This window comes from Scyliorhinus torazame, chromosome 1 (assembly GCF_047496885.1).
Source record: "Scyliorhinus torazame isolate Kashiwa2021f chromosome 1, sScyTor2.1, whole genome shotgun sequence".
In the NCBI taxonomy this organism is placed as follows: Eukaryota; Metazoa; Chordata; class Chondrichthyes; order Carcharhiniformes; family Scyliorhinidae; genus Scyliorhinus; species Scyliorhinus torazame.
In genome coordinates, this window is record NC_092707.1 from 411754208 (window position 1) to 411769430 (window position 15223).

At 48.8% G+C, this 15223-nt stretch overlaps 1 protein-coding gene across 1 annotated transcript in view; it reads right to left on the reverse strand.

Annotated features, from left to right (window-relative positions):
- LOC140423994 (uncharacterized) overlaps positions 1-15223 on the reverse strand; it is a 61345-nt gene that overhangs the window by 17691 nt on the left and 28431 nt on the right. Inside the window, exon 2 of the mRNA XM_072507833.1 lies at positions 983-1327. Within this exon, the coding sequence (XP_072363934.1) occupies positions 983-1327 (345 nt within the window). The remainder of the gene's footprint in view (positions 1-982; positions 1328-15223) is intronic.

Below are 15223 nucleotides of genomic sequence, written 5' to 3' on the forward strand. Positions count from 1 at the left end.
TTGGGGTTTCCTGTCCGGGATCCTAACAAAAGTTGGGGTCTGGTCCGGGACCGTCACAGCTCCCCACCATCATTCATGACAGGATGTGAAAAGACAGCTGTGCTGAGATCTGACCGTCTGTCCACTCCTCCCCACACAATCCATGCTCATTTCACACACACATTCTCAGCAACGGAGCCATTTCTTTGTCTCCACAATCAAACCATCCATTCGACTGACTCTTGCTGTTTGCAATTGGGAGCCACCTCCTGCCCACTCCCAGCTCCTGATCCTGCAATCAGTCTTCACTCTCACCCACAACACTGGCACTCCACTGATCAACATCATAACTGATATCTGTGTGAATGTGATGGGCACTGTCTATCCCTCCTCAGAATCTTTCACCTCTCCACTCTGTTTAACACCACTGAGCACAGGTTCCTGTTTAAAAGTCTCGGTGAATCCACATTCCAGCCCCTGGCACTGCTCTCTCACGGTCCCACTCCTGCTGCTCACATCATCCACATTATATCAGCACCAAAGGATTTCTCCTCCAGTGTCTGAATGATCGCCTCTGCTGTGTCCCCAGGGCACCATCCCTGGCTCCCTCCTCATCCTCATTTCACCCTCAGAAACCTGGTCAACATTCCCAACTTCACCATCACTCAGATCAGTCTCTCCACCTCCCCCATTGATCCCAATGTTCTTTCCACACTCTCCAAATGTCTGTCCAACATTCGGACTCGGCTCAGACAAAGTTTCTCTGCAGCTCAGTAAACAGCCACACGGCACTAACCTCCCCAGACACCCCCTCAGGATACAGCCAGAGATGTGGAACTTTGGGGAATTGCTGAAGCTGAGCTCAGCTTCTTCCCCACAGTGAACCCATCAGTAAGATCACTTTACATCACCTCCTAGCTCTTCATCATCACAAACTCATCTCCAATTCACTCATCTGGAAGAGGCTATTGCTGTGGGTAATTGGAATGAAAACTCTACTCACTGGTTACATTCAGCCGGCTTCCACTCCCATCGATCCTGCTCCACACTGAGCAGTAATAGACGGCAGTGTCACTGGGCTGCACGTTGCTGATTGTCAGGATGTATCTGTTGGAGTCGATGTGTCTGGAAGGCAGGAAACGCTCAGAGAAACCTGGAGACCGGTATATGTAATTATATGCATAATGTGTTAAAATGCTCTCCCACTGTTTCCCTGGCCGCTCCCGGTACCAATAAACCACGTTGTCTCTCACTGCGGCGTTCCGCATGGTGCACTGCAACCGTGCAGTCTGACCCTCTGTGACACGTTCCAGACTCGGAGACTGGATGAGGACTGGATCAGTCGCACCTTTAAGAGAAAAACAAAATCAGTGAGTTAAATCCTGAGCTGAAAGTTTCCTGAGAGTATTTAAAGGGACAGTCCAGGCAGTAGAAGTTCTGTGTTAAAGAGAGGAAACAGCTTCTGAGACTGATCTAGTTGTGTTAGTTTGTGAATGATTTCTATCCTGGGGGTTACTCTGTGCTGATCTCAGCAGTACAGATGTGTTGATATAATTGTGAAATGCAATATTGTTCTCACACTGTGGAACAGCTCTCTCAAACACACTGACCTCTCCCAGTTAGTGTCTAAATGAATTCCTGGCATGTGGGTGTCGCTGGCTAGGCCAGCTTTTATTACCCATCCCTAATTGCCCTGAAGGAGGCGGTGGTGAGCTGCCTTCTTGAACTGCTGCAGTCCATGGAGATTGGAGTTATCTTTACTGAACCAATAGTGGGAGAGTGTTTCTCACAATAGAAGTAGGTTTGGGAATTAGAATGGGAAGTGTCTGCAACATTCGAAGGGGCAGTCAGACATTTAAAGGGACAGGACCGCCCCACGGATCAACAGAGCCACAGCCTATTGGGTTTGTGAAAACTGAGGCCTCTCCCCAGGTTAGGGTCCGGAGGGTCAGATTGGGAGAATGGTGTCTCTATCCCTCCATTCCTCAGGTACAGGATCTTTACCAGCTGCTACTGCCATCTTCAACACAGAGGGCATGGGAGTGGGGGTAACTGAGAGAGACTGGATATAAACCTGAGGGAGCCAAACCCTGTCCCTCCAACTGACATTTTTAATATTGGTAAAGGGCACGGAGCCAGTGGTGGTCCCAGGAGAGGCAAATTGTGGGAAATACAGCTCAGGTAGTGAGTGAACCAGTGGATCGCTCTGGAAGGTGTTGGGTGGTACAGTGGTTAGCACTGCTGCTTCACAGCTCCAGGGACACGGGATCAATTCTGGCCTCAGGTGGCTGTCAGTGAGGAGTTTGTACATTGTCCCCGTGTCTGCGTGGGTTTCCTCTGGGAGCTCCGGGTTCCTCCCACAGTCCAGAGATGTGCAGGTTAGGTGGTTTGGCCATGTGCGGGGATACCGGGATAGGACGGGGATAGGACAGGGGAGTGAGCCTGGCTGCAGTGCTCTGCCACTGCAGACTCTGATGGGCCGAATGGCCTCCTTCTGCACTGTAGGGCTTCTATGATCCCTCTCCCATCCCAACCGGGGAGAGTTTGGTGACGGGAGGGAGCAGAGAATCCAGCAGGAGAGGAAAAGCCGGAAACCCCCGGGTATAAAAAAGTTTGTAATTCCCCTGAAGGCGGATTATTCGTGGCTCAGTTATCCTGCTGCCTGGTGGTGTGATTGCAATTTGCATTCATTTGCATCTCATGAATATTCAATTTAACAGTCGCTCGTCAATATCCCATCAGGCCTTCCTATCGTGCATCACACCAGCGGGAAATCATGTCGGACTCGAACCCGATTGAAAAAGAGAAGCATGAACGAGATGGACCTCAGTCATCGTGTTTTCGGGATCCTTAAGTGGGAGGGGGAGCAGCCCCAAGTCGTGGTCCATATAGGTACAACGACAGAGGTAGGAAAAGGGATAGGGATGTAAGGCAGGAATTCAGGGAGCTAGGGTGGAAACTTAGATCTAGGACAAACAAAATTATTATCTCTGGGTTGTTACCCGTGCCAAGTGCTAGCGAGACGAGGAATACGGAGAGAGAGGAGTTGAACACGTGGCTACAGGGTTGGTGCAGGAGGGAGGGTTTCAGATTTCTGGATAATTGGGGCTCATTCTGGGGTCGGTGCGACCTCTTCAAACGGGATGGTCTACAACTGGACCAGAGGGGTACCAATCTCCTGGGGGGGAAATTTGCTAATGCTCTTCGGGAGGGTTTAAACTAGTTCAGCTGGGGCTTGAGAACCTGAATTGTAGCTCCAGTATACAGGAGGTTGAGAGTAGTGAGGTCATGAGTAAGGTTTCAAAGTTGCAGGAGTGTACCGGCAGGCAGGAAGGTGGTTTAAAGTGTGCCTTCTTCAATGCCAGGAGCATCCGGAATAAGGTGGGTGAACTTGCGGCATGGGTTGGTACCTGGGACTTTGATGTTGTGGCCATTTCGGAGACATGGATAGAGCAGGGACAGGAATGGTTGTTGCAGGTGCCGGGGTTTAGATATTTCAGTAAGCTCAGGGAAGGTGGTAAAAGAGGGGAGAGGGGACATTGTTAGTCAAGAACAGTATTACGGTGGCAGAAAGGACGTTTGATGAGGACTCGTCTACTGAGGTAGTATGGGCTGAGGTAAGAAACCGGAAAGGAGAGGTCACCCTGTTATGGGTTTTCTATAGGCCTCCGAAAAGTTCCAGAGATATAGAGGAAAGGATTGCAAAGATGATTCTGGACAGGAGCGAAAGCAACAGGGTTGTAGTTCTGGGGGACTTTAACTTTCCAAATATTGACTGGAAACGCTATAGTTTGAATACCTTAGATGGGTCCGTTTTTGTCCAATGTGTGCAGGAGGGTTTCCTGACGCAGTATGTAGATAGGCCAATGAGAGGCGAGGACATATTTGGTACTGGGTAATGAACCAGGACAGGTGTTAGATTTGGAGGTAGTGAGCACTTTGTGATAGGGACCAAAATTTGATTATGTTTACTTTAAAGATGGAAAGGGATAGGTATATACCGCAGGGCAAGAGTTATATCTGGGGGAAAGGCAATTACGATGAGATGAGGCAAGACTTAGGATGCATCGGATGGAGAGGAAAACTTCAGGGGATGGTCGCAATGGAAATGTGGAGCTTGTTCAAGGAACAGCTACTGCGTGTCCTTGCTAAGTATGTACCTGTCAGGCAGGGAGGAAATGGTTGAGCGAGGGAACTGTGGTTTACTAAAGCAGTCGAATCACTTGTCAAGAGGAAGAAGGATGTTTATGTAAAGATGAGACATGAAGGTTCAGATAGGGCGCTCGAGAGTTACAAGTTAGCTAGGAAGGATCTAAAGAGAGAGCTAAGAAGAGCCAGGAGGGGACATGAGAAGTCTTTGGCAGGTAGGATCAAGGATAACCCTGAAGCTTTCTATAGATATGTCAGGAATAAAAGAATGACTAGGGTAAGAGTAGGGCCAGTCAAGGACAGTTGTGGGAAGTTGCGCGTGGAGTCTGAGGAGATAGGAGAGGTGCTAAATGAATATTTTTCGTCAGTATTTACACAGGAAAAAGACAATGTTGTCGCGAAGAATACTGAGATTCAGGCTACTTGACTAGAAGGGCTTGAGGTTCATAAGGACGAGGTGTTAGCAATTCTGGAAAGTGTGAAAATAGATAAGTCCCCTGGGTCGGATGTGATTTATCCTAGGATTCTCTGGGAAGCTAGGGAGGAGATTGCTGAGCCTTTGGCTTTGATCTTTAAGTCATCTTTGTCTGCAGGTAGAGTGCCAGAAGACTGGAAGATAGCAAATGTTATCCCCTTGTTCAAGAAGGGGAGTAGCGACAACCCCGGTAATTATAGACCAGTGAACCTTACTTCTGTTGTGGGCAAAGTCTTGGAAAGATTTATAAGAGATAGGATGTATAATCATCTGGAAAGGAATAATTTGATTAGAGATAGTCAACGCGGTTTTGTGAAGGGTAGGTCGTGCCTCACAAACCTTATTGAGTTCTTTGAGAAGGTGACCAAACAGGTGGATGAGGGTAAAGCAGTTGATGTGGTGTATGTGGATTTCAGTAAAGCGTTTGATAAGGTTCCCCACGGTAGGTTACTGCAGAAAATACAGAGGCATGGGATTCAGGGTGATTTAGCAGTTTGGATCAGAAATTGGCTAGCTGGAAGAAGGCAAAGGGTGGTGGTTGATGGAAAATGTTCAGACTGGAGTCCAGTTACTAGTGGTGTACCCCAAGGGTCTGTTTTGGGGCCACTGCTGTTTGTCATTTTTATAAATGACCTGGAGGAGTGCGTAGACGGATGGGTGAGTAAATTTGCAGATGACATTAAAGTCGGTGGAGTTGTGGACAGTGCGGAAGGATGTTACAAGTTCGAGAGGGACATAGATAAGCTACAGCGTTGGGCTGAGAGGTGGCAAATGGAGTTTAATGAAGAAAAGTGTGAGGTGATTCATTTTGGAAGGAATAACAGGAAGACTGTGCTAATGGTAAGATTCTTGGCAATGTGGATGAGCAGAGAGATCTTGGTGTCCATGTACATAGATCCCTGAAAGTTGCCACCCAGGTTGAGAGGGTTGTTAAGAAGGCGTACGGTGTGTTAGCTTTTATTGGTAGAGGGATTGAGTTTCGGAGCCACGAGGTCATATTGCAGCTGTACAAAACTCTGGTGCGGCCGCATTTGGAGTATTGCGTGCAATTCTGGCCGCCGCATTATAGGAAGGATGTGGAAGCATTGGAAAGGGTGCAGAGGAGATTTACCAGGATGTTCCCTGGTATGGAGGGAAGATCTTATGAGGAAAGGCTGAGGGACTTGACGCTGTTTTCGTTAGAGAGAAGAAGGTTAAGAGGTGACTTTATTGAGGCATACATGAGGATCAGAGGATTAGATAGGGTGGACAGTGAGAGCCTTTTTCCTCGGATGGTGACGTCTAGCACGAGGGGACATAGCTTTAAATTGAGGGGAGATAGAAGTAGGACAGATGTCAGAGGTAGGTCCTTTACTCAGAGAGTAGTAAGGGCGTGGAATGCCCTGCCTGCAACAGTAGTGGACTCACCAACACTAAGGGCATTCAAATGGTCATTGGATAGACATATGGATGATAAGGGAAAAGTGTAGATGGGCTTCAGAGTGGTTTCAGAGGTCGGTGCAACATCGAGGGCCAAAGGGCCTGTACTGCGCTGTAATGTTCTATGTTCCATGTTCACTCGAGATGTTGAGGTGAGTAACACACAGATCCTGCCCACCATCGCGCTGCATCACTCCTGTTACACTCAGCACCTCTCTGCTGGGGCCACTAGTTTGTGCCCTTCAGCTCCAAGCAGAGCTGGTCTTTTTGGACAGAATGTGCTGCGGGACCCATGGACCATCCACTCCAATGGTCCTACGTTCCCCCAGAGGTGTGGTGCGTGGTGAACGGGTTGCTGAGGAAGACAAGTGGGACAATGAGGAAGGAGGTTTGTGCAAGTGCGGGTGGGGAGGAGGGGATGGGGCAGGGTGGGAATGTCCATCACCATAGCAACTGGATCCACAACATCTGCTGCGATGGTTGCTGGGGGTTCAGGGCTGCCCACTTTAACATTGGCTGATGACTCTGGTGCATCACCCTCAGACTCGAGCTGAGGAGAGGTACAACGCTGCTCACACCTCCACACCCTCCCTCATAGAGCAGACCATCGTACCTCTGAAGATGCGACAGGAAGGAAAATAAGAAAAGTGATAGGCAGAGAAATCAAGGCCCTTTGTCTGATAATGAAGTTGTAAAAAAGTGTAGGGATGGAACAAGGAACGTTAAAAGGACTAACCTTAAGGTTTTATACCTGAACGTGCAGATCATTTGAAATAATGGATGAATTAGTTGTGCAGATAGATGTAAAGGGATTGGACCACTGAAAAATGAGGCTGAAGAAGTAATAATAGGAAACAAAGAAATGGCCGAGGAACTGAATAGTTACTTTGCATCAGAATTCATGGTGGAAGACACCAGTGGGATGCCAGAGCTCCAGGAGAATCAGGGGGCAGAGGTGAGTGTCATGGCCATCGCTAAGGAGAAGGTTCTGGGGAAACTGGAAGGTCTGAAGGTGGATAAATCCCCTGGACCGGATGGACTATACCCCAGGATTCTGAAAGAGAAGCTGAGGAGATTGCAGAGGCATTGCTGATGATCTTTCAGGAATCATTGGAGGCAGGGAGGGCCCCAGTGAACTGGAAAGTGGCTAATGTAATACGGCTGTTTCAGAAGGGAAGGAAGCAGAAGACGGGAATTTATAGGCCGATAGCTTGACTTCGGTCATTGGTAAGCTTTTCGAGTGCATTATTAAAGATGAGATCGCGGAGTACTTGGAAGTGCATCGTGAAATTGGACTGAGTCACACGGCGTCGTCAAGGGGAGGTCATGTCTGACAAATCTGTTAGAGTTCTTTGAGGAGGTAACAAGGAAGTTAGACAAAGGAGAACCAGTGGATATGATTTATTTAGATTTCCAGAAGGCGTTTGACAAGGTGCCACATGGGGGACTGTTAAATAAGTTAAGGTGTTAAGGGTAAGATCCTGGTGTGGATAGAGGATTGGCTGACTGGCAGAAGGCAGAGAGTGGGGGTAAAGGGATCTTTTTCAGGATGGCAGCCGGTGACAAGTGGTGTGCCTCAGGGGTCTGTGCTGGGACCACAGCTTTTCACAATATACATTAATGATCTGGAAGAAGGAACTGAAGGCACTGTTACTAAGTTTGCAGATGAAACAAAGATGTGTCGAGGGACGGGTACTATTGAGGAAGCGGGGGGCTGCAGAAGGACTTGGACAGGCTGGGAGAGTGGGCAAAGAAGTGGGATACAATGTGGAAAAGTGTGAGGTTATGTACTTTGGAAGGAGGAATGGAGGCATGGACTATTTTCTAAATGGGAAAATGCTTAGGAAATCAGAAGCAGAAAGGGACTTGGAAGTCCTTGTTCACGATTCTCTTAAGGTTAACTTGCAGGTTCAGTCGGCAGTTAGGAAGGCAGGAATGTTTTTTGAAAATATTTTTTATTCTCCTCCGTTTTCACATTTTCTCCCAAATTTACAGCCACAATAAACAATAATCAGTAACGAATGTATTGCAATCCCCATATCAATAACAACGATCCCACCCTCCCACCAAACCCCAGACATTGGCCCACATGTTAACATAAAAAAATGACAAAAAGGAATCAGGAATCACCCATAGTCAGCATTAACACGCACAGTCGCCCTCGCCCCCACCCTCCCAGCCCCCAACCCCACTAATGTTCGATGTAATTCAATTCTCGAAAGTGCATAATGCATGCAGCACGGTAACATAGTGGTTAGCACAATTGCTTCACAGATCCAGGGTCCCAGGTTCGATTCCCCGCTGGGTCACTGTCTGTGCGGAGTCTACACCTTCTCCCAGTGTGTGCGTGGGTTTCCTCCGGGTGCTCCGATTTCCTACCACAGTCCAAAGACGTGCAGTTTAGGTGGATTGGCCATGCTAAATTGCCCTTAATGTCCAAAATTGCCCTGAGTGTTGGGTGGGGTTACTGTATTATGGGGATAGGGTGGAGATGTGGGCTTCGGTAGGGTGCTCTTTCCAAGAGCCGGTGCAGACTCGATGGGCCGAATGGTCTCCTTCTGTACTGTAACTTCTATGAATAACGCCCATGAATTGTAGAACCACTCCATCCTTCCCTTCAGTTCAAATTTGACCTTTTCAAGCGTTACGAATTCCAGCAGGTCCCCCCGCCACTCCAGGGCACAGGGTGGAGAGGTTGATCTGCACCCTAACAGGATCAACAAGACGAAGGCTACAACATCTGCCTCAGCGCCCGTTTCCATCCCCGGTTGGTCCGACATCCGGAATATGGCCTCCCGAGGGCCCGGGTCCAGTTTCACGTGCACCACTTTAGAGATTACCCGAACCACCTCCTTCCAGTAATCCTCCAGCTTTGGACAGGACCAAAACATATCAACGTGGTTTGCGGGGCCTCCCCCGCAATGTTCACACACATCTTCTACCCCCTCAAAGAGCTGGCTCATCCTCGCCCTTGTACGGTGCGCTCTATACACCACCTTCAGCTGTATCAGCCCCAACCTCGCACATGAGGTGGAGGCGTTCACCCTCCGGAGCACCTCACACCAGAACCCCTCCTCCATACCCTCTCCCAACTCTTCCTCCCACTTTGCCTTAATCCCTTCTAGTGGCGCCTTCTCCTCCTCCAAAATAGCCCCGTAAACCGCCGACACTACCCCCTTCTCCAGTCTCCGTGTCGTTAGCACCTCCTCCAGCAATGTGGAGGCCGGCTCCACTGGGAAGTTCTGTATTTCCTTTCTGGAAAAGTGTCAAACCTGCATGTATCAAAATATTTCCCCCTGCTGCAGCCCATACTTCGCTCCCAGCTCCTTCAATCCTGCAAAACAATCCCCAAGAAATAAATCTTTTAGTGTTCTAATTCCTTTCTCCTCCCATCTCCGAAAATGTCCATCCTACTTCCCTGGCTCAAATCTATGGTTCCCCCGATTTGGCATTTCACTTGCCCCTGCCCCCAACCCGAAACGCTGTCGAAACTGCCTCCAAATTCTCAACAAAGCTATTACTACCGGACTCCCTGAGTATCCCCCTCGAGGCCGTCGGGAGCGACGCTGTCGCCCGCACCTTCAATCCCGAACCCCCATACAAACTCTCCTCCATTCTGACCCATTCTGATTCAAGCCCTCTGACCCAGCTCCGTACCTTCTCCACATTCGCCGCCCAGTAATAATCCATCAGGTTCGGAAGACCCAAACCCCCTGCCTGCCTTCCTCTCTGTAGTAGCACCTTTCTAATTCTGGCCACCTTCCCTCCCCATATGAACGAGGTAATCATCCCTTCAAACCCTTCTAGCCTGTCAAAGGCTTTCTCGGCGTCCAATGCCACAACCACCTGTTTCCTTCCCCTCTGCCGGTACCATAACCACATTCAATATCCTCCTAATGTTCGAAAAGAGCTTCCTCACACTCACAAACCCGGTCTGATCTTCACCTATCACCTTTGGGAGGCACTCCTCCAGCCGACCTTCCAGTACATTCGCCAATACCTTTGCGTCCATGTTAAAACGTGATGTGGGCCTATACGACCCACATTCTGTCGGATCCTTATCTTTCTTAAGTAACAGAGGAATCGATGCCTGCCCCAAGGTTTGTGGTAACACCCCCTTCCCTATCGCCTCCTCAAACATCCCCACCATCAGCGGTACCAGCTTATTTTTGAATTTTTTATAATATTCCACCGGAAACCCATCCGGCCCTGCCACCTTCCCCGACTGCATCCTCCCAATCGCACCTTTTATCTCCTGCTCCATTATCGCCCCCTCTAATGTAGCCCTGTCCCCCTCCCCTAACCTCGGGTACTCCAGCCCATCTAGAAATTCCTGCATCTCCTGGCCTCCCCCAGGTGGCTCTGACCTGTACAATCTCTCATAGAATTCCTTAAAGACCGGGTTAATCTGATCTGGAGCTACCACCAACTTCCCTGCCCTGCCCCGCACCTGCACAATTTCCCTTGCTACAGCCTCCCTACGGAGCTGACCCACCATCATATGGCCCGCCTTCTCTCCATGCTCGGAAACTGCCCCCCTTGCTCGCCTCCATTGGCGTACCGCCTTCCTGGTAGATAGTCGGTCAAAGCTCGCCTGGAGTTCCTTCCTCTTTTCCAACTGTGCTGGGTCCCTATCTTCTGCATCCCTCCTGTCTACCTCCAGCATCTCATCTATTACCCTCTGACGTTCCAACCTCTCCTCTTTGTCTAGCCTCGCCTTGAACGAGATCACCTCAACCCTCACCACCGCCTTTAAAGCCTCCCAGACAACCGCCTTTGGCACCTCACCCGTGCAGTTAAAACGTAGATATTCCTCCAATACTTTTTCAATTTTGTCACAGAACCCTCTGTCCCCAACAGTCCCACATCTAACTTCCACCCTGGTCTCTGTACCATCCCCTTCTCCGGTGCCATATCCACCCAATGCGGAGCATGGTCTGATATTGCAATTGCCGAATACTCCGACTCTTTGACCCCAGCCAGCAGCGCATTCCCCACCATGAAAAGGTCAATCCGCGAGGACACCTTATGGACCGCTGAGAAAAACGAGTACTCCCGCTCCCTCGGGTGCAGTAACCTCCAAGGGTCCACCCCTCCCATTTCTACCATTCGCCCAGCCAGCGCCTTCGCCCCCCCTGATGGGGTCAGCGAGCACGGCTGTGACCTGTCCAATTCTGGCTCCTGCACCAAGTTCCGGTCCCGACCCACTATCAGTTTGTGTCCAAGTCAGGGATGGCCCCACACACCTTCGCGAATCCCACACCGTCCCAATTGGGACCATATACACTTACCAGCGCCACTAGCCTCCCCTCCAGCGCCCACGTCACAATCACATACCTACCCCCTGATCTGCCACCACCTTCTCCATCTGGAACCGTACCCTTTTGCTGACCATTACCGCTACCCCTCGAGCTCTTCCGTCAAATCCAGAATGAAACACCTGACCAACCCAGCCCCTTTTTGGTCTCACTTGGTCCTTCACCCTCAGGTGAGTCTCCTGCAGCATTGCTACAACGGCCTTCAAATTTTCGAGATGCGCAAGCACCCTTGACCTCTTGACTGGGCCTCCGAACCCCCTCACGTTCCACGTGACTATCCTAACTGGAGGTCTCTCACGCCCTTCTTATCCACCATCATCTTCCCACCGGGTCCTGCCCCGTGAGCCTGATCCGTTCCTTTCCATTATTAACATCGAACCCCCTCCCAGGATCCCCCCCTGCATTTCCCCTCGAGAAAATCTCCCCCAGTATCGATCCTCCCCCAGCCTGCTCGCCTCATAGGCCCATTGAAACCTGTTAACCAGGCTCCGCAGCCCTCCTCTCAACTCACCTCCATTCACTAGCCAACTTTAGTTAGCTAGTGCGGGTAGTCCCCCTCTCCCCCAAAAAAGGGTACTGTCCCCTCCCACCCAGTCCCAGAAGAAAAAGAAAAACAATCTAACCCATACAATTCAATGAAATAACAAACAGGTGGGGGAGGAGAGTCAGCTCAGGCCAATTTAAGAAGAGCAACTTGTAACTCACTCCAGGTGAGTTCTCCCAGTGAGCCAGAGAAGACACAGCCAGAGTGAGACAGCAAAGAGTGAGTTTAGGAATTTGAATCTAGGTGAGAATTCAAAGCTGGGTGGGGAGGATGTGCTTTTTATCCCTGGGAAGTGACTGGTAAGTAGTTTTTCTTTTCATTGTCTAATTTATTTATTTTTTCTTTCATTTTTTGCAATTGTAGTTGTATAAGTTTACCTACGGTTTAAGACATGGCAGGAGACCTCAGACCTGTGTCATGCTCCTCGTGTGCGATGTGGGAGCTCAGGGACACGTCCACTGTCCCTGGCTCCTTCACGTGCAAGAAGTGTGTCCAGTTGCAGCTCCTGTTAGACCGCTTGATGGCTCTGGAGCTGCAGATGGACTCACTTTGGAGCATCCGTGATGCTGAGGATAGCACGTTTAGCGAGTTGGTCACACCGCAGGTGAAAAGTACTGAGGGAGATAGAAAATGGGTGACCAAAAGACAGAGCAAGAGTAGGAAGGTGCGCCCTGTGGTCATCTCCCTGCAAAACAGAATTACCGCTTTGGATACTGTTGAGGGAGATGGCTCACCAGGGGAAGGCAGCAGCAGCCAGGTTCATGGCACCGTGGCTGGCTCTGCTGCGCAGCTGGGCAGGAAGAAGAATGGCAGGTCTATAGTGATAGGGGACTCAATCGTAAGTTCTGCGGATGCAATCGAGACTCCAGGATGGTATGTTGCCTCCCTGGTGCAAGGGTCAAGGATGTAGCGGTGCGGCTGCAGGACAATCTGGGGGGAGGGGTGGGGTGAGGGGGGGGCGGGTGGGGGTGAACAGCCAGCTGTCGTGGTGCACATAGGCACCAACGATATAGGTAAAAAATAGGACGAGGTCATACAAGCTGAATTCAGGGAGTTTGGAGTTAAACTAAAAAGTAGGACCTCAAATGTAGTAATCTCAGGATTGCGACCAGTGCCACGAGCTAGTCAGAGTAGGAATGTCCGGATAGATAGGATGAATGCGTGGATCGAGAGATGGTGCAAGAGGGAGGGATTCAAATTCCTGGGGCATTGGAACCAGTTCTGAGGGAGGTGGGACCAGTACAAACTGGACATTCTGCACCTGGGCAGGACTGGAACCGATGTCCTAGAGCTTTTGCTAGTGTTTGCTCGAGTTGTTGGGGAGGGTTTAAACTAATGTGGCAGGTGGATGGGAACTGACGCAGGAAGTTGGAAGGTCGTAAAACAGGGACAGAAACAAAAGGCAGTAAGGGGGAAAGTGTAAGGCAGAGAAGCCATAGTCAAAAATCAAAAAGGGCGACAGTACAAGGTACAGTGACTGAGGGGAGCTCAGTGAATAGGACCAGGAATACTAAAAGGAAAAAAATGGGAAGTAAAAACATTAATGGTAAGCGACACGGCAGGTTGTTACATGAAGATATGGGTTCAACGACAAGGAAAATTAGGAGAAACGTTAAGAGGAAATATAACTTAGGAGAGGTTACTGATCGAGATGTTAAGATTCAGAACAGAGGTAAAAAAGCCTACATAAGTGTACTTTGCCTGGATGCTCGTAGTATTCGGAATAAGGTAAATGAGTTGATGGCGCAAATCATCGTGAATGACTATGATTTAGTGGCCATTACTGAAACATGGTTAAAGAATGGTCACGACTGGGAGTTAAATATCCAAAGGTATCAAACTATTCGGAAGGACAGAGTGGATCGTAAGGGTGTAGCTCTGTTATTTAAGGATGACATCTGGGCAATAGTAAGAGATGACATTGGTGCTATGGAGGATAAGGTTGAATTCATTTAGGTAGAAATCAGGAATAGTAAGGCAAAAAAGTCACTGATAGGAGTAGTCTATAGGCCACCAAATAGTAACATTATGGTGGGGCATGCAATAAACAAAGATATAACAGATGCATGTAGAAATGGTACAGCAGTTATCATGGGGGATTTTAATCTACATGTCGATTGGTTTAACCAGGTTGGTCAAGGCAGCCTTGAGGAGGAGTTTATAGAATGTATCCGCAATAGTTCCCTAGAACAGTATGTAATGGAACCTACGAGTGAACAAGTGGTCCTCGATCTGGTGCTGTGTAATGAGACAGGATTGATTCATGATCTCATAGTTAGGGATCCTCTCGGATGGAGCGATCACAATATGGTGGAATTTAAAATACAGATGGAGGGTGAGAAGGTAAAATCAAACACTAGTGTTTTGTGCATAAACAAAGGAGATTACAATGGCATGAGAGAAGAACTAGCTAAGTAGACTAGGAGAAAAGGCTTTATGGTGAAACAGTTGAGGAACAGTGGAGAACCTTCCAAGCGATTTTTCACAGTGCTCAGCAAAGGTTTATACCAACAAAAAGGAAGGACGTAGAAAGAGGGAAAATCAACCGTGGATATCGAAGGAAATAAGGGAGAGTATCAAATTGAAGGAAAAAGCATACAAAGTAGCAAAGATTAGTGGGAGACTAGAGGACTGGGAAATCTTTAGGGTGCAACAGAAAGCTACTAAAAAAGCTATAAAGAAGAGTAAGATAGATTATGAGAGTAAACTTGCTCAGAATATAAAAACAGATAGTAAAAGTTTCTACAAATTTATAAAACAAAAAAGAGTGGCTAAGGTAAATATTGGTCCTTTAGAGGATGAGAAGGGAGATTAAATAATGGGAGATGAGGAAATGGACGAGGAACTGAACAGATTTTTTGGGTCGGTCTTCACAGTGGAAGACACAAATAACATGCCAGTGACTGATATAAATGAAGTTATGACAGATGAGGACCTTGAGAGGATTATTATCTCTAAGGAGGTAGTGATGGGATTGGGATTGGGAACCTGAATTGTCGCTCCAGTATACAGGAGGTTGAGAGTAGTGAGGTCATGAGTAAGGTTTCAAAGTTGCAGCAGTGTACCGGCAGGCAGGAAGGTGGTTTAAAGTGTGTCTACTTCAATGCCAGGAGCATCCGGAATAAGGTGGGTGAACCTGCGGCATGGGTTGGTACCTGGGACTTCAATGTTGTGGCCATTTCAGAGACATGGATAGAGCAGGGACAGGAATGGTTGTTGCAGGTTCCGGGGTTTAGATATTTCAGCAAGCTCAGGGATGGTGGTAAAAGAGGGGGGGGGGTGCATTGTTAGTCAAGGACAGTATAATGGTGGCAGAAACCACGTTTGATGAGGACTCGT